Consider the following 20,011-nt stretch of genomic DNA (forward strand, 5'->3'; position numbering starts at 1 on the left):
TGATGTAGGGGTTGGAAGGGTTTTCACAGATGGCGAGTGCTGTTGGGGTCGGAGATGTTTACAGAAACGGGGAGTGATGTAGGGGTTGGAAGGGTTTTCACAGATGGCGAGTGCTGTCGGGGTAGGAGATGTTTACAGAAACGGGGAGTGATGTAGGGGTTGGAAGGGTTTTACTGAGATGGCGAGTCCTGTCGGGGTCGGAGATGTTTACAGAAACGGGGAGTGATGTAGGGGTTGGAAGGGTTTTCACAGATGGCGAGTGCTGTTGGGGTCGGAGATGTTTACAGAAACGGGGAGTGATGTAGGGGTTGGAAGGGTTTTCACAGATGGCGAGTGCTGTCGGGGTAGGAGATGTTTACAGAAACGGGGAGTGATGTAGGGGTTGGAAGGGTTTTCACAGATGGCGAGTGCTGTCGGGGTCGGAGATGTTTACAGAAACGGGGAGTGATGTAGGGGTTGGAAGGGTTTTCACAGATGGCGAGTGCTGTCGGGGTCGGAGATGTTTACAGAAACGGGGAGTGATGTAGGGGTTGGAAGGGTTTTCACAGATGGCGAGTGCTGTCGGGGTCGGAGATGTTTACAGAAACGGGGAGTGATGTAGGGGTTGGAAGGGTTTTCACAGATGGCGAGTGCTGTCGGGGTCGGAGATGTTTACAGAAACGGGGAGTGATGTAGGGGTTGGAAGGGTTTTCACAGATGGCGAGTGCTGTCGGGGTCGGAGATGTTTACAGAAACGGGGAGTGATGTAGGGGTTGGAAGGGTTTTCACAGATGGCGAGTCCTGTCGGGGTCGGAGATGTTTACAGAAACGGGGAGTGATGTAGGGGTTGGAAGGGTTTTCACAGATGGCGAGTGCTGTCGGGGTCGGAGATGTTTACAGAAACGGGGAGTGATGTAGGGGTTGGAAGGGTTTTCACAGATGGCGAGTGCTGTCGGGGTCGGAGATGTTTACAGAAACGGGGAGTGATGTAGGGGTTGGAAGGGTTTTCACAGATGGCGAGTGCTGTCGGGGTCGGAGATGTTTACAGAAACGGGGAGTGATGTAGGGGTTGGAAGGGTTTTCACAGATGGCGAGTGCTGTCGGGGTCGGAGAGCTTTACAGAAACGGAGTGCGATGTAGGGGTTAGAAAGGTTTTCACAGATGGCGTGGGGTTTTTGTTTCTTTTTAAATCTTTTGATTAAATTTTCAAAATTATAAACACAGTAAAAATGTTGATACAAAGAGGTGGGAATAATCTTTATAAGTATGTACAAAAAATATTTTAAGTAACATGGGTATAATAGACTTCCAAACTCATAATGTAATTAGATATATAAAAAAGGAAATAAAAAGAAATATGTATAAACAAAGAAAAAAACAGAAAAGAAAAAGAACAAAAAACTAAATATTATCCCCCCCCCCAAAAAAAAGAGCAAAACATGGCTAGACCATTATCTTGAATCAGACACGTTCAGTAATGTCATCAACTCCGCTCCTCTATTCATATAACTTAAGTTAATAAAAAGGATTCGGAAAGATCATCATATGAAAATGTTGCATTAGAGGTTTCCAAGTTTCTTCAAATTTAACCTAAGGATCGGAAATATCACCTCTAATTTTTGTCTAAATTTAAACTTAATATAGTTTGAGAAAACCATTGGAATATAGTAGGAGGATTGGTTTCCTTCCAGTTCAATAAAATAGATCTTCTGGCCATTAAAGTGACAAATGCTATCATCCGACAGGCTGAAGAAGACAAAGATCTATGTTCTAACATTGGCAAACCAAAAATTGCCGCAATAGGATGGGGTTGTAAATCAAGACATAGAACTGTTGATATAATATCAAAAATATCTTTCCAATATTTTTCCAAAAGAAGACAGGACCAAAACATATGCGTTAAAGAAGCCACCTCAGAGTGACATCTATCACAAATAGGGTTTATATGGGAATAAAAACGGGCTAATATATCTTTGGACATATGGGCTCTATGCACAACTTTAAATTGTATTAATGTATTCTTAGCACATATAGAAGAAGTACTAATTGAAAAAAAAATATCCCATTTCTCTGTAGGTAGACTAAGTTGAAGTTCCCTTTCCCATTCATTTTTAATTTTATCGGATATACCTGGGTGTAATTTCATATTTATATCATAGATAATTGCTATTAATCCCTTCTGAAAGGGATTTAAACCTCAAATTTTATCAATTATATCAGTAGGCGTGGGGTTTTTGAAAGCGTCTCCAACACGGTAGAAATATTCTTTAGTTGTAGTACCAAAATGCCACTTCTGTCTGTAACAAAATGAAACCCGTATTGTATCGGAGTGTTTTGCTAACAATGTTCATGAAACACTATGCCGAATGAACCTGAGTACCTGACTGTAGACAGCAGTCGCTACACTGTATTTTATCTGGCACTTCATTGTCTGTTCTCCAAACCTGTCCAAGTCCTTCTGCAGACACCCGCTTAGCTCTAAGCTACCTGCCCCGCACCTACCCTCCAACAGATTTCCGAGACAAGATTTTCCCTCCAGGAAACCATGATGACTTTGCCCGATATTATTGTGTGCCAGGTACCCCGAAGAAACATCCTGAATGGACTCCACCCACTGAGGTCAGAAACTGTCATATAATTTCCTTCCTTCTGCCTACCTCACTTCTTAAAGAATAGAGCGACATTTGCAACTTTCTAGCCCGCCAGAGCCATTTCCCAAGTCTGGTGATTCTTGAAAGGTCATTACCCATTCTTTAAGATAGACACGAGAGTGAACGTCTTCCCTCAGAGTTGGTGAGAATGTGTAATGCGCTGCCAGAGCAAGTGGCAGGGGCGATTTCAACATTTAAGCAAAGTTTGGATGGGTGCATGAAAGGAAGGGAATGGAGGTTGCTGGAACTAGGCAGATAAATACTTTAGCACAGACTAGATTGTAGTGTTCTATGACTCTAATCCCTTCACAAGCTCTTCAGCTACCATTTTCTGAATCCTGGGGCATACACTATCTGGTCCAGGAGCTTTATCTACTTCCAGGCCTTTCAGCTTCCAAAGCAAATTTTCTCCTTAGTAATAGTACCTATACCCACTTCTACCCCTGTGTACATACATCTATTGAAGCTTCTGGACACATCTTCAGTGATGTTCCTGGAATCATCGGGTGTTTCGGGTCTTTCAACATCATACAACCTCCTCCAGGTGACCCAGCCGGGGCTGATCAGACCCCAGCTTGTGTCCAGATGGCTAGCTACTTATGACTCCATGGCTCCCCTCTTTTGAGCCACAGCCATCTTGAGGCCCTCTCTGCCGCATCGGTGGTACTGTGGATGGCTCTCTCCCTCGATGCCCAAAATGCTGAAAATGCTGAGGCTCTAACAAAAGAACGGGCTACAAATGCCCTACAACCAACCTCCACTGGGAGACACCTCGCTCTCCATCCAGCCTGCTGACAGTTGCTGACCAGTCCTGCGTACTTGGAGAGCTTCCTTTCAAAGGCCTCTCGATACTCTTGAAGTGTTGACATTTTTTTTTTGTGGGGGGGAAGATGAGAAGTGAGAGTAAGAAATGTAATGGGGGGGGGGAGAGAATTAAGTAAAATATCTCCTAAGAATATATTTTCCTTAACGAAACCTATTCTTTCGGAAAAATATCTTGGTTCCATTCCGAAATGGAACTTTACAAAGAAAAATAAGAACTGAAATGACAAATTTAGAAAACAGTATCTACACTGAAGCAGTTAGATCAACACTACTTAGGACAGAAGCAGGATGAGGAGTTGCAGACATTAAAAACTTACACAACAGTCAGATAAAACTCCAAAGTATATACCTTCTTCAAAAATAAAGCAGGATTCAGCACTCCATGCACGCATATGCATTTGTGAAATGATGTACATACCAGAAAACTTAAATGAGCGGCCAACTCAGAAAAAAATCAATCATCACTATCATAGAAAATGTTAACCAGTGGAATGATTATGACCCTCCATGGAAGACACGCCAATGATTTGAGCAGACTAGATGTTTATCAAGGAAGCATCGAATGCCCGACTCAAAGTGGGAGACGTCTTTACAGAAATAGAGGTTCCTTGCAGAAATACAGGACAGGGTGGTTAACATAAAAAATATCAAAAATACATTAAAGACTAACAAACAAGGTGATGAATGCAGAAAATGCCATGAGAAACCAGACACATTCCAATGCTTTCCGGGATATCCTGCAGCAGTTTAACTCAATCTGATTACTTACAAATGTACAATCAAGTAGCAAATATAATTCACCAAAATCTTGCTTTAAGCTCATGAATAACCACCATAACTTCATAAAGACACCATAAATTAAAGCCTGATCCAGTTTTAGAGTCAAAATCTTACAAATTATAGGTAATCAATAGATTATTATAGAAAGGACAATCTGTCATAACCATCTGGATATAATATTACAGGATAAACAAGCAGGAACAGCTTCCTCAATAAATAAAACCATTCCCAACACACACGCCCCTTGACCAGTGGAGCACCTCACCACAGGCATTGTTTGTCATCAGTCAGACAAACAAATTATTTTCTCTGTCAGTCATCTTTGAAATGCTACTACACTGTCATTCGTTGCCATGACCTGCTGCTGATTCCCTTCTCCTCATCATACATTCTTACCCCGACCACCATCCAGAGCCCCAAACTCTGCCCTGTGCAGACCCGCCTCTGGTTTCTGACACTACTTCGTCAAAAATCCAACTGATGGTTTCCCATTCTGCTTACAGTGTGTAGAGGGCAGCACTGTTTCCGAACAACACTTTAGAAGCAGGGAAAATGACCCATAATGTGGGAATGAATCGCGATTAAGGAGGTCAACTACCAATGTCATTCTTCCTCAGCCCAGAGATTAGAGGGGCGAAGAACATCTCAGACAGAACTGCAGTCAGCTCCACTTCTTCAGTCTGCAGAAAATTCAAGGGAAACCTCTTCACCCACAGAGTGGTGACTGTTTGGAACCCATCACCACAGGGAGAGTGAGAGGGGAAATAAAGGGGAGGATTTAAAAGGACTGTTGTGGAACAGAATCACTGGCAGGGTCCAACCGGCCTGAGTTGACTCTCTACTCTACACTAGGTGTGTTATAAATTCACTAAGTACCGGAGACAGAGTTTAAAATAAAGTGATTTATTCGTCTCAGGTGCAGAAGATTAAACTCCAGTCCCATTAAAGGTGAATATGCAGCAGAAGAAACTCCTCCCATGTCCAGAGACCAGGGTGCAGAACTGGGTGTGGTGATCAGCAGCAATAATTGCAGAGTTCAGCACCGACAGTCACTCTCGAAATTGCATTCAGCAATGGTGATGGATAAATATCCAGCATGCAGCTTATTGAAACTTTCTCCCCAGTGTGAACCCGGTAGTGTGTCATAAGTATAACACGCTGTAAGTTTCACTGCTCATGTAACGGCCTCTCTGTAATGTTTCACTGTTGAGGTAATGGTTTCTCTGTAGCAGCAATGTTTAGGTTACGACTAGAGATAACAGGCTTTTGGTGTGCGGGGCTATCCAATGACAGAAATGTTCTTCCTTGTGAGTCTGGAAGAAAGATTTTCATGGTCATTTGCTGGGGAGAGATGAGAAGACGCGAATAAAGAGAGTGGGCCCTTTTCTTTGTTTACTTCAGTAACCCTATAGTCAATGTAAAAATTATAAAGCTCAATTGTTTAATCACATATTGTGTACTGTTTGTTATTTTGGGGTACTGATTTGTAACAGGGGACACATCGCGCAGCATCCACCCAAATGAGGTTTCTTAAGTTTGGCCGGGCTGGGGGTATTACCCCCTATATTAATCTGCTAGCTGAAGCGAGAGTTACATAAGGTTAGATGACTGAGTGACTCACTTCCCACATTCAGAGCAGGTGAAAAGCCACTGCCCAGTGTGAACCTGGTAGTGTGTCATATGGATAGATAACTGAATGAATCTGTTACGTACATGCAATGGTTTAAATGAACCAGCAGCAGTAGAGCACACCTGGAGTCTGGTTTTGATGTTAAAAACCATTATATATTAGTAACTACTTAATATAGTAACTTAAACCAAGTAAATCAAATGTTAGTAGTTATGCATAAATATGTATGTAAATATAATTCACAAAATCATTAAAGCTCCGGTAGCAAGAGTTAAGGTCTTACGATGGTAATGCAAGGAAGTTCAATTCATTCCAAAGAATTGTTGTGAGAGAAAGAGACGTATTTTAATCCAAGGTGAAAACCACAATAGGAGAAGAACGAGTAAACAGGTGACGTTCATCTTCCGTCATCAGGTTCCAAATCCACTTTCGAGTCAGCCAAACATAGCTTATCACTAAGGGGACCATCTTCGAGGGTAAGCTACCACCCAGGCAGGGGTAGACACACCGGTAGCCTCCACAGGGTCACCCTTCTACACACCATGATAGCCACTGATCGATTCTTCTGATCGATCCTCAACCCACCCTTGTGAGCACTCAGAAGTTCCCCCAGTGACTCTTCTGTTACTGGCCTCCTTTCATTGACTGTTTGCCTTAACTGGTGTTCCGCTGTGTGTCTCTGGGACCTTGCTAAAATAAACACGCTGTGAAGCAACTGTGAACATCAAACTGTCCATCACATAACTCCACTTCTCTCTCACCATAGCAACCAAGAAACAGGCAGCAGTACTGCATTAGTTTCTCTCTCTCTCTCTTAAAGGCACAGTCCATGTCCATCACAAATCCTTCACCACATTCACAGCAGGTGAATGGCCTCACCCCAGTGTGAACTCAATGATGCACATTTTGTTGATTTGGCTGAGAAAATTTCTTCCCAAAGTCTGAGCAGGTGAATGGCCTCTCCCCTGTGAGAAATCGCTGATGTTCCTTCAGTTGAGATGACTGAATGAATCCCTTCCCACAGTCTGAGCAGGTGAATAGCCATGTCCCTGTTGGGCTGACTGGTGTGTCAGTAGGTGAAATGAGCAATTGAACCCCTTCCCACAAACTGAGCAGTTGAGTGGCTACTCCCTGGTATGAACTGACTTGTGTCTCAGTAGATGAGATGACGAAGTGAATCCCTTCCCACAGACTGAGCAGGTGAATGGCCTCTCCCCGGTGTGAACTGACTGGTGTCTCAGTAGGTGAGATGAAGAAGTGAATCCCTTCCCACAGACTGAGCAGGTGAATGGCCTCTCCCCGGTGTGAACTTGCTGATGTACCTTCAGATGAGATGACCGAGTGAATCCCTTCCCACAGTCTGAGCAGGTGAATGGCCTCTCCCCAGTGTGAACTCGTTGGTGTGCCTTCAGTTGAGATGAATCAGTGCATCCCTTCCCACAGTCTGAACAGGTGAATGGCCTCTTGCCAGTGTGAACTGACTGGTGTCTCAGTAGAACAGATGACTGTGTGAAACCCTTCCCACAGACTGAGCAGGTGAACGGCCTCTCCCCGGTGTGAATTCTCTGATGTACCTTCAGTTTACTTGACATAGTGAATCCCTTCCCACATTCTGAGCAGATGAACGGCCTCTCCCCAGTGTGAACTTGCTGGTGTCTCTGTAGGGTGGACGACTGAGTGAATCCCTTCCCACATTCTGAGCAGATGAACGGCCTCACCCCAGTGTGAACTCGCTGATGTACCTTAAGTTGCGATGACAAAGTAAATTGCTTCCCACAGTCCAAGCAGGTGAACGGCCTCTCCCCAGTGTGAACTCGCTGGTGTTTCTGTAGGTTGGATGAGTGAGTGAATCCCTTCCCGCAGTCTGAGCAGGTGAATGGCCTCTCCTCGGTGTGAACTTGCTGATGGACCTTCAGTTGAGATGACTCAGTGAATCCCTTCCCACAGCGTGAACAGGTGAATGGCCTCTCCCCTGTGTGAATTCGCTGGTGTGTCAGCAGGTGAGCGAACCGTTTGAATCCCTTCCCACAGTCTGAGCAGGTGAATGGCCTCTCCCCAGTGTGAACTTGCTGGTGTCTCTGAAGGGTGGATGACTGAGAGAATCCCTTCCCACAGTCTGAGCAGGTGAATGGCCTCTCCCCAGTGTGAACTCGCTGGTGTGCCATCAGTTGAAATGACACAGTGAATCCCTTCCCACAGTCTGAGCAGATGAATGGCCTCTCCCCAGTATGGACTGACCAGTGTGCTTGTAGGCTAGCTAACTGTGTGAATCCCTTCCCACAGTCTGAGCAGGTGAACGGCTTCTCCCCCGTGTGAATTCGCTGATGTACCTTCAGTTGAGATGACAAAGTGAATCCCTTCCCACAGTCTGAGCAGGAAAATGGCCTCTCTCCGGTGTGAACTCGCTGGTGTGCCTTCAGTTCAAATGAATCAGTGCATCCCTTCCCACAGACTGAGCAGGTGAATGGCCTCTTGCCAGTGTGAACTGACTGGTGTCTCCGTAGAGCAGATGACCGTGTGAATCCCTTCCCACAATCTGAGCAGGTGAACGGCCTCTCCCCAGTGTGAACTCTCTGATGTACCTTCAGTCTATATGACTTAGTGAATCCCTTCCCACAGTTTGAGCAGGTGAATGGCCTCTCCCAAGTATGAACTTGCTGATGTACCTTCAGTTGGGATGAGCAAGTAAATCGCTTCCCACAGTCTGAGCAGGTGAATGGCCTCTCCCCGGAGTGAACTCGCTGATGTACCTTCAGTTGAGATGACTGAGTGAATCCCTTTCCACAGTCTGAGCAGGTGAATGGCCTCTCCCCGGTGTGAACTCGCTGATGTACCTTCAGTTGAGATGGCTCAGTGAATCCCTTCCCACAGTCTGAGCAGGTGAATGGCCTCTCCCCAGTGTGAACTGACCGGTGTGTCAGCAGGTGAGCTAACCGTTTGAATCCCTTCCCACAGTCTGAACAGGTGAATGGCCTCTCCCCAGTGTGAACTTGCTGGTGTGCCTTCAGTTGAAATGATTCAATGAATCCCTTCCCACAGTCTGAGCAGGTGAAAGGCCTCTCCCCAGTGTGAACTCGCTGATGTACCTTCAGTTGAGATGACCGAGTGAATCCCTTCCCACAGTCTGAGCAGGTGAATGGCCTCTCTCCAGTGTGAACTCGCTGATGTATCTTCAGATGGGATGACCAAGTAAATTGCTTCCCACAGTCTGAGCAGGTGAATGGCCACTCTCCGGTGTGAACTGACTGGTGTCTCTGTAGGGAGGATGGCAAAGTGAATCCCTTCCCACAGAGTGAGCAGGTGTGTGGCCACTCTCCGGTGTGAACTGACTGGTGTCTCAGTAGGCGAGATGACAAAGGGAATCCCTTCCCACAGACTGAGCAGGTGAAGGGCCTCTCCCCAGTGTGAACTCTCTGATGTTCCTTCAGTTGGGATGACGAAGTGAATCTCTTCCCACAGTCTGAGCAGGTGAACGGCCTCTCCCCAGTGTGAACTCGCTGATGTACCTTCAGTTTAGATGAACAAGTGAATCCCTTCCCACAGTCCGAGCAGGTGAACAGCCGCTCCCTGGTGTGAACTCGCTGGTGAGCCATTAGGTCAGATGACTGAGTGAATCCTTCCCCACAAGTTCAGCAGATGACCAGCCTCTGCCCAGTGTGAACTGACTGGTGTGTCCACAGGTGGGAAGGCCGACTGAATCCCTTCCCACACACAGGACAGGTGAATGGCCTTGTCCAGTGTGAATTTGCTGATTTACCTTCATGAGATGAGCTTGAATCCCCACAGTTTAAAAAGGTGAACAGCCTCTCTCTTCTGTAAACTGACAGGCATGCCAGTCGGTCAGATGATCGAGTGAATCTCTCCTCACAGTCTGAGCAGGAAGGATGATTGAGTGAATCCCTTGCTCCACTTCTTATATACGTGGACAGAGAGAGCAAAACTGGCGCGTTTTGTTTGAGATTCCCGTAGATAAATTCCTTGTCGTTTTTAACCTGAAAAAAAGATTTATAAAATCCATCAATGAGTGAAGGACAACATTTCAGATGAGATCACTTGAGTTGCCAAAGTGTGATCTGGCATCACACTGTAACAGTGAGGTTCAACACAAGTTGCAGAGAGAAATCATCTTCTAACTGGGCACAGTACTGGTATCTGGAATGACCAACAAACTCTCTGACTCTCTTCCTGTCCCTATAAGAATGGGGCATTTCTGCCATCTCTAGTCTGTGATTTGGTTCAGTTTAGCACTCACCATTGGTATTATTCCCTGTTCCCACTGAGCTGCATGGGTGCCTGGCCCCACCGTAACTGAAACACTCTCACACAAATAGCCTTTGTTGACATGCAGCTGGGATTTTCTTTTATCTACTGTCAATGTAAAGTGCCACAGTTTTATAGCCATGTAAACATTTCCTGCCCAGATGAATAGTTGGTCTGCACAGCTGTTAAAAGGAATTACACAAATATTAGTATTATTTCCTGTCCTTGTCACAGAGTCATAGAAAAGTACAACACAGAAACAGGCCCTTTGGCCCATCTAGTTTGTGTTGAACTATTTAAACTGTTTACCCCCGTACCCCTACCATCCAGGTACTTATACAAACTCTTAAATGTTGAAATTGAGCTCACATGCACCAGTTGGGCTGTCTGCTCATTCCACACCTGGATGCTCATCTGTGTGAAGAAGTTTCCCCTCATGTTCCCCTTAATGTTTCACCTTTCACCTTCAACCCATGGCCTCTGGTTGTAGTCCCAACCAATCTCATTGGAAAAAGCCATCTTGCATCTACCCCATCTATAACCCTCATAATTTTGGTACACCTCCATCAAATCTCCCCTCAATCTTCTACATTCCAAAGAATAAAGCCCAGACCTGTTCAATCTCTCCTTATAACCCAAGACCTCCAGACCAGGCAAAATCCTTGTGAATTTTCTCTGAGCTCTTTCAAACTCTTTTACATCTTTCTTGTAGGTTGGTGACCAAAACTGCACACAATACTCCAAATTATGCCTCACCAATGTCTTGTACAAAGTCAACATAACATCCATCTCCTCTGCTTAGCACTTTCGTTTATGAAGGCTAATATGCCAAAATCTTTTTTTTCCATCCTGTTGAACTGTGACACCACTTTCAGTGAAATATAGACCTGTATTCCCAGATCCCTTTGTTCTATAATACTTCTCAGTGCCCTACCAGTCACTGTGTAAGACCTACCCTGGTAGGTCCTACCAAAGCACAACACGTCATACTTGTCTGCATTAAATTCCATTTTCCATTTCTCAACCCATTTTTTCCAGCGGTCCAGATCGCACTGCAATCCATGATAGTCGTCCTCGCTGTCCACTGCACCACTAATCCTGGTGTCATCCACAAATTTGCTGATCCAATTAACGACACTATCATCCAGATTACTGATATAGATGACAAACAACAACAGATCCAACACTGATCCATGTGGCACTCCACTAGTCACGGGTTTTCAGTCAGAAAGGCAACTATCTGCTACAACACTCTGGTGATGAAGTTTTAAGGGTATTGGGGGATGTAAGAAACGATTCTTGGACTCTTGTAAATAATGGGTTAAAACTAAGTCCAAACTTATGTGTGCTCTGTTCCAGATAGTGCGCAAATTTCTGTTCTGTCCTTCACTGAGGAATCTGTTTGCAGCTTGTTTAGATTAACGACTCACAGATGTCTCTTGGGAACGTTATGTAGAGTTGAGTTCTCATGAGACACAAATTGAACAAAGTGTCTAACGAAAGAGAATAACTGATAAAGATTGGACAGAACATTCATTTGTAATTAAAACCATGATCTAGTGGACTCTCTTATCTAAGAAATTAAGTTTTGCTCCAACAGCCTTGGTGGGACCAGTTGAACTAAAGTGCTCTTCATTTTGTTGGTTCTATAACCGTAACGTTTCTGCATGTTAGACTGAGATTCATCATGAGTAGCCAGAGGGAGAGGAATTGTGTCTCTCTCATGCTTGGCTCCGAGCTTCTCGCCGGCTGAGTTTGAATAAATAAACTGGTGAAAAGGATAAAGTACAGAACTGTTTGTAGTGTGGTTATTCATCCGGCGAATTTAAGTTTACACCATAAAAAGTATCCCATCCGGATACTTCACACCTTTGCACAGCTACTCTCTTCTTTTGACTTAAAGAAATAGAAGAGAACTGTGGACACATCATGGAAACAAGCCTCCCCTCCATGGACTCTCTCTATACTTCCTGCAGCCTCAGTAAATCAGCCAACATAATTAAAGATTCCCAGAACTCCAGACCAGACATTCTCGATTCTCAACCACCCATCGGGTTGAAGATAAATGAAAACAAAAGAATAAAAACATACCACCAGACCTAGGGACATTTTGCATTCTGCTGTTATAAGCAAACTGAATATTCCTCAGCATTATAAGATGGACTCTTCACTTCATAATGTAACTCAATGTGACTTTGCAACATATGTCTACCTGCAGTGGATATTCTCTGTAACCAGAATGCTTTGTTACACTCTGTTAATGTTTTACCATTATCTACTGTTGTAATGTGTTGATCTGAGAGGATGGTATGCAAGACAAGATTTTCACTGAACCTCGGTACATGACAGTAATAAATGATTCCCCACTTTAATTGTGTGGAAATATTAGACAGACTGAGCTTCTCCTCTGGAACTTCCAGAGGGAGATTTCACTGAAATGTACATATGCTTGAGAAGCCCAGAAAAGCAGAAAAGGCTTCCTTCCTGCATTAATTGGGTTATATACCGTGAAACATTGGCTGCCCTTCGGCAAGTTGTAACAGTGGAATGAAGTCAATGAAAAAAATCCCCAACCACAATGATAGGACGTGACAGATCTGGATCTCTCTCTCTTGTCTGAATGGAAGAAAGATTAAACAGCACAAACACGAGAAACAAACCCACAGACATAAGGCAGTGGTCCTCAACCACCGGTGCGCAGTCCACTGGAGATGAGAGAGAGTGACGGTGAAGGACACAGAGAGACAGGAAACAATATAATTTGGTGATATGAGTCAGCTGCACCTTTCCTCATTCCCTGTCACACAATGTTGAACTTGAACATGCCCCCTACACCCTACCCGTCGGCCAATATTAAAAACCGGTCCACAGTGCAAAAAAGTTTGGGGAACCCTGACGTAAGGAACCGCACACACGACGCCAGACCCTGGCGTAGCAAACCCATGCATGACATCAGGCTTGTGACGGAGGGAGGGAAGGAGAGGGGTAAGACTTTTTGTTCCATGGCTCTCTTCCAGTGAAGGTGGGACCTGTACAGAAAGGACCACAGCAAAAGAGAAGGTTCCCAGGAAACTGAAGATCTGAAGGCAGATAAGTCACCTGGACCTGATGGGTTATGCCCACAGTTCTGAAAGAGATGGCCAGAGAGATTGTGGAGGCATTAGTAATGATCCTTCAAGAATCACTTAATTCAGGAATGGTTCTGGAAGAATGGAATATTGCAAATGTCACTCCTCTCTTCAAGAAGGGAGAGAGGCAGAAGAAAGGAAACTATAGGCCACTCAGTCTGACAGTGGTTGGGAAGATGTTGGAGTCGATTGTTAAGGATGTGAGTTCAAGGTACTTGGAGGCACAAGATAAAATAGGCCGGAGTCAGCATTGTTTCCTCAAGGGAAAATCTTGTCTGATAAATTTGTTGGAATGCTTTGAAGAAATAATAAGCAGGGTAGACAAAGGAGAATTGGTTGATGTTGTGTGCTTGGATTTTCAGGCCTTTGACAAGGTGCCACACGTGAGGCTCCTTAACGAGCTCTGAGCCTATGTTATTACAGGAAAAAGGTTGTGGCTGATCGGCAGGAGGAAATGAGTGGGAATACAGATAACCTTTTCTGGCTGGCTATCAGTTTCTAGTGGAGTTCCACAGGGGTCTATGTTGGGAACGATTCTTTTCATGTTATATGCCAATGATTTGGATGATGGAACTGATGGCTTTGTTGCAAAGTTTGCAGGGGATGTAAAGATAGGTGGAGGGGCAGGTCATTTTGGGGAAGCAGAGAGGCTACAGAAAGATCAGGAAAATTGGCAAGGAAATGGCAGATAGAATACTGTGTTGGGAGGTGAATGACGATACACTTCACCAGAAGAAATGAAAGGGTTGACTATTCTCTAAATGGAGAGAATGTACAGAAAAAAAATCTGAGGTGCAAATGGACTTGGGAGTCCTTGTGCAGGATTCCCTAAAGGTTATTTTGTGGGTTGAGTCTGTGGTGAGGAAGGCAAACATGATGTTCACATTCAGTTCAGGAAGACTAAAATACAAAAGTTAGGATGTAATGTTGAAACTTTATAAAGCTCTTGGATTATTCTCAGCAGTTTTGGGCCCCTTGGGCTCCATTGGAGAGAGTTCCAAGGACGTTTATGAAAATGAGTACAGAATTGAATGGCCTGTCACATGAAGAGCATTTGATGGCTCTGGACCTGTATTCAGAGGAATGAAGGATGATTTCATTGAATCCTATCAAACGGTAAATGGCCTTGATCGACTGGATGTGGAGAGGATGTTTCCTGTATTGGGAGAGTCCAGGACCAGAGGATGTAGTCTCAGAATAAAGGGGGCAGTGGGACGTCCTTTTAGAAAGGTGAATGAGGGGGAATTTCTTTAGCCAGAGAGTGGTGAATCTGTGGAATCCTTTGCCATGGGCGGCTGTGAAGGCCAAGTATTTATGGATATCAAAGGCAGAGGTTGCTAGATTCTTGATTGATGACAGTTTATGGGCAAAAGGAGGGAGACTGGGACTGTGGACAATTGGAGCAGGCATGATTAAATGGCAGAGCAGGTGTGATGGGCCAAATGGCCTAATTTTGCTCCTACAGTATATTTTATGGTTTTATGTGGGGGCACCAGAATGACATCACATGTGGGTGAGAGTTTGTATTCAAAGGCTGCTTAATGGACATTCTTAATGATTATCAGGGTGTGAACGAAGGAAACTTAACAGGTTTCATCAATGAATCCAACCTTGTGTGATTTAAAGTCCCCTGCAAGATACCCTGCTCTGTCATGTTGTCCGTAGAGCAGGGTATCTCTGAAGCAGGTGGGGCGGGGGGGGGGGGATGTGGGTTTACGGGACTGGACAGTGGTTGAACAAAATGGGCAGGGATAAGTAGATGGAACCAGGTGGGAGATGGGATCAAGGACAATCACTGATGGTCCTCCAGCAATACACAGATACTGAATTAATAGCACATACTACTGTATAAAAATTCTAAAATGACAAAGTTAGAACAAACAACAAGAACTTTCACATATACTTTGATCCTCACCCAATCTCACTTCATCAACACATCATCCTATCTGGACACTTCACACCTTTGCATGGTAACTACTCTGCCCGTGACTGCGAGGAATTGCAGAGACCTTTGGATATAGATCAGCACATCACAGAAACCATTCTCCCTTCTAGACTTCCCAGTCCCCCGGTAAAGCAGGCAGTGAACTCAAAGATCCCCACAAGCTGGGACATTCTCCTTCCTCACCCAGCTCAATCTGGGAAAAGACATAACAGCCAGAAAGCTCAGGACATATGCGACGAGCTTTAGGAAGTGAGGCGAGTTGGGGGAAGTTAATGGGACTCAGTGGCCAAAATCAGATTTCCCCAACACAATATGGAGGAAGCATCACTACCCATCCGGGGACTGAATAAACATACCACCTGATTTGCGTCACAAAGCAGAGGGCGGGGCAGATCTGCGCACACAGCCTCATGTGATCTGTTGGCGGGACTTCCATTTCAATTTTGCGGAAATAGACAGCCCGGGCTCCTGGTTTGGATCGTTCAATGCAGATTAAGTGAAGTCTACGCATTTTTGACAAGCCCAGATAACTGGGAAATCAATGAGGAGCTGGCCCTCAGTTCGGGGCTCACGGCCAACATCGGATCTCCCCGCTCGGGATCGGTCTCAATACTCACCGATGGGAAAGTGATATCTTCGGCGGCAGACAGTGATCGCGACCCCTCGCTCCCAACCCAAGAGGCGAGGATCCCTTCCCGAGCCCGCAGATGATCGGCTTCTGCGCTGAGCGGAAAGGAAAACACTGAGCATGCGCAAAGTGAATGTTGCGTCATCCGGAGGGCGGGGCCTCTGAAACACGCGCAGATGCTGCCCATCTGCAGTTAAATGGGAGGGGCAAACGGGATCACGTGACCGGTAGATGCTCCCACCGCGGGCAGAGCAAGTTTGTCCAAACTTTTGCTTTAACTCATGCCCTCTAATCCAGGCAATATCCTGGTAAACCTCTTCAGCACCCTCTCCAATGCCACGACATCCTTCCTAGAATGGGGCGACCAGAACTGTATGAAACACTCCCGATGTGGTCTAACTAGTTTTACAAAGCTGCAACACAACTTCCCGACTTTTGAACTCATTGCTTCAACTAATAAAGACAACCATAAACATTTGCCCTCTTAACCACCCGATCAATCTGTGCAGTCTCTTTCAGGGAGCGATGAACTAGGAGTCTAAGATCCCTCTGATCATCAACACTGTTCAGCGTTTTGCATTTAACAGTGTACTGTCTCATACATTCGACCTACAGAGCTGTCAAGATGATCATCACTAATCAAATCTCACTGAGTTTTCTCAGGACGCATTGAATTTATTGCCAAGTGCACAAGTACGGGAAGGTACAGGTACAGAGAAACACTGACTTGTGGCAGCATCACAGGCAAGTACATTCAGATAACACACGGAACACAAATTATATGATTCTCTGTCAGCAACAATCTATAAATATGTTTTATGTCATTAACAATATACAAAATACATTGTGTCCTGATCAATATTAAAATGTGCATTTTGTGTCAATAACTGACTTGGAAATGTTGAATTTGGTCCCTGTCTCCATTCCTCATGTAGTCCACAACCAGCTCCTTTGTTTTTTGTCACCATGAGGGAGAGGTTGTTTTCTTGACACCACTGTGTCGGGGTGATGACTTCTCGTTATTATTTGAAATTGGGCTAATCAATGTAGTGTCGTCAGCGAATTTGATTAGCAGATTGGAGCTGTGGGTGGCGACACAAGTCATGGGTATAAAGAGAGTAAAGGAGGGGGCCAGGGAGACAACCCTGTGGGGTATGTGTGCTGAGGGTCAGAGAGACAGAGGTGAGGGAGCCCACTCTTACCACCTGCCGGCGATCTGACAGGAAGTCCAGGATCCAGCTGCACAAGGCAGGGTGAAGTCCGAGGTCTCTGTGCTTCTTGTCGATACTTCACGCCTTCGTGTGGCTACTGCTCTGCCCATGACTGCAAGGAACCGCAGAGAACTTTGGAGAGCAGAGAACATCAGAGAAACACGCCTCCCCTCCATGGACTCTTCCTACACTTCCCCTGCGTCGGAAAAGCAGGCCGTGTACTCAAAGATGGCAACAACTTTGGGCATTCTTGTTGCAAACCCGCTCCCCCAGCGGGGAAGAGATACAAAATCCTGAAAGCGCGTAACACCGGGCTCAAGGACGGCTTCCTGTCTGCGGTTGTAAGCCAAGTGAATCGTCCCCAGTCCGATAAAATGGACTCGACCTAACAATGTAACCTGACGTGACCCTGCACCATATGTCTATCTGCACTGCACTTTCTCTGCAGCCATAATGCTTTGTTACAGTTATTGTTTTGTCGTATATCAGCTCAATGTACAGTCGTAATGCAGAAAGAAACCAACTTGCAGCTCACATCTCCTCTCATCTTAAATGTGTTAGACATTTCAACCCCCAGGAAAAATATATCGTCTGTCCACTCTATCTCTACCTCTCGTAATCTTATAAACGTCTATCCAGTCTCACCCCAGCCTGCGCCGCTCGGGAGAAAACAACCCAAGTTTGTCCAACCTCTCGTTACAGCTCATGCCCTCTAATCCAGGCAGTATCCTGGTAAACCTCTTCTGCGCTCTCTACAAATTCACATACGAGTTATCAGCGAAAGTGACGTGTCACAGGAATATCGTTTGCCACACACCATACTCAGGCAAGGGTTAACACAAGCGGTCCCCCAAGATATTCCAAAATTCACTCCTATGGATATTATGAAGTGACAACCACACACATTCGTTGTGGTTCCGTGTACCGATGATCAACTCACTCTTCTGGGCATAGGAGAGTTCCAAACCTCAGCTGCGACAAACTGAAGCTATCAGCTTTTCCAATCCCCCTCTCTCTCTCTCTAGACTGGCCGACTGCCTGTCTGCAGATCGCTCTCTCTCTCTTATGGTTAAATCCACAGTCAGCGCCGTCAGCCTGTGACTGACGTCATAGTCCCGCCTCCTCACTCCGGCGCTCTTAAAGACACAGTCACAGTCCGACCGCAGGCTCGCAACAGCCGCAACACAACTTCCCGACTTTTCAACTCAGTGCTTCAACTAATAAACACAACCACACCATTTGCCTTCTTAACCACCCGATCAATCTGTGCAGTCTCTTTCAGGGAGCGATGAACTTGGAGTCTAAGATCCCTCTGATCATCAACACTGTTCAGGGTTTTACATTTAACAGTGTACTGTCTCATACATTCGACCTACCGAGCTGCCAAGATGATCATCACTAATCAAATCTCACTGAGATTTCTCAGGTCCTGTTGAATTTATTGCCAAGTGCACAAGTACGGGAAGGTACAGGTACAGAGAAACACTGACTTGTGGCAGCATCACAGGCAAGTACATTCAGATAACACACGGAACACAAATTGTACGATTGTCTGTCAGTAACAATCTATAAATATGTTTAATGTTATTAACAATATATAAAATACATTGTGTTACGATCAATATTTAAATGTGCATTTTGTGTCAATAACAGACTTCGAAATGTTGAATTTTGGTCCCTGTCTCCATTCCTCCTGTAGTCCACAACCAGCTCCTCTGTTTTTGTCACCATGAGGGAGAGGTTGTTTTCTTGACACCACTGTGTCGGGGTGATGACTTCTTCTCTGTAGGCTGCCTCGTTATTATTTGAGATTAGGCCAGTCAGTGTAGTGTCATCAACAAATTTAATCATCAGATTGGAGCTGTGGGTGGCGACACAAGTCATGGGAATACAGAGAGTAAAGGAGGGGCCAAGGAGACAACCCTGCTCGTATGAGTGCTGAGGGTCAGAGATACAGAGGTGAGGGAGCCCACTCTTACCACCTGCCGGCGATCTGACAGGATGCCCAGGATCCAGCTACACGAGGCAGGGTGAAGGCCGAGGTCTCTGTGCTTCTTGTCGATACTTCACGCCTTCGTATGGCTACTGCTCTGCCCATGACTGCAAGGAACTGCAGAGAACTTTGGAGAGCAGAGAACATCAGAGAAACGAGCCTCCCCTCCATGGACTCTTCCTGCACTTCCCCTGCGTCGGAAAAGCAGGCCATGTACTCAAAGATCCCCACAACCCTGACATTCTTGCTGCAAACCCGCTCCCCCATCGGGGAAGAGATACAAAAGCCTTAAAGCCCGTACCACCAGGCTCAAGGACGGCTTCCTGTCTGCGGTTATAAGCCAAATGAATGGTCTCCAGTCCGATAAAATGGACTCGACCTCACAATGTAACTCGACGTGGCCCTGCACCATATGTCTATCTGCACTGCACTTTCTCTGCAGCCATAATGCTTTGTTACAGTTATTGTTTTGTCGTATATCAGCTCAATAACTGTTGTAATGTATTGATCTGTGTGGATAGTACGTCAGGCAAGATTTTCACTGTAGCTCAGTACGTGATACAAATAAACAAATTCCCCATTTTAATTGTGTGGAAATATTAGACAGACTGAGCTTCTGCTTTGGAACCTTGGAAGGAAACTTAACTTAATTGTTGTCATTTCTGAGGAATGCAGATAAATAGAAAAGGCTTCAATCTCGCATTACGATCTGCGGTAACTGGGATCAGGTGACCAGTGGTGGGTCTCCCATATCAATATCAGAATCAGGTTTAATAGCACCGGCATATGTCATGAAATTCGTTGTCTCTGCGGCAGCAGTAGAACCTAATTCAGAACAATAGATTTTAACAACTATGTATTACAATAATATACATATTAAATAGTTAAATTATATTAGCAGTGCAAAACTAAAAATAAAAAAATGTAATAAACTCTTAGTTGTGTGGAAATTCTGGAGCAAAGCTTAACTAAACTGTACAC

The 20,011-nt window shown here is 45.1% G+C and overlaps 1 protein-coding gene across 1 annotated transcript; it reads right to left on the reverse strand.

Annotated features, from left to right (window-relative positions):
* Positions 1 to 1,013: 1,013 nt before the first annotated feature.
* LOC134342040 (zinc finger protein 850-like) lies at positions 1,014 to 16,664 on the reverse strand. Its single transcript, XM_063039978.1, has 2 exons — positions 15,816 to 16,664; positions 1,014 to 9,857 (listed from the first exon to the last, which is right to left on the reverse strand). The coding sequence occupies exon 2, from the start codon at positions 9,456 to 9,458 to the stop codon at positions 6,990 to 6,992; it is 2,469 nt and encodes an 822-aa protein (XP_062896048.1). The 5' UTR covers positions 9,459 to 9,857; positions 15,816 to 16,664; the 3' UTR covers positions 1,014 to 6,989.
* Between the last annotated feature and the right edge of the window lie 3,347 nt (positions 16,665 to 20,011).

This window comes from Mobula hypostoma, unplaced genomic scaffold (genome assembly GCF_963921235.1).
Source record: "Mobula hypostoma unplaced genomic scaffold, sMobHyp1.1 scaffold_105, whole genome shotgun sequence".
Lineage (NCBI taxonomy): Eukaryota > Metazoa > Chordata > Chondrichthyes > Myliobatiformes > Myliobatidae > Mobula > Mobula hypostoma.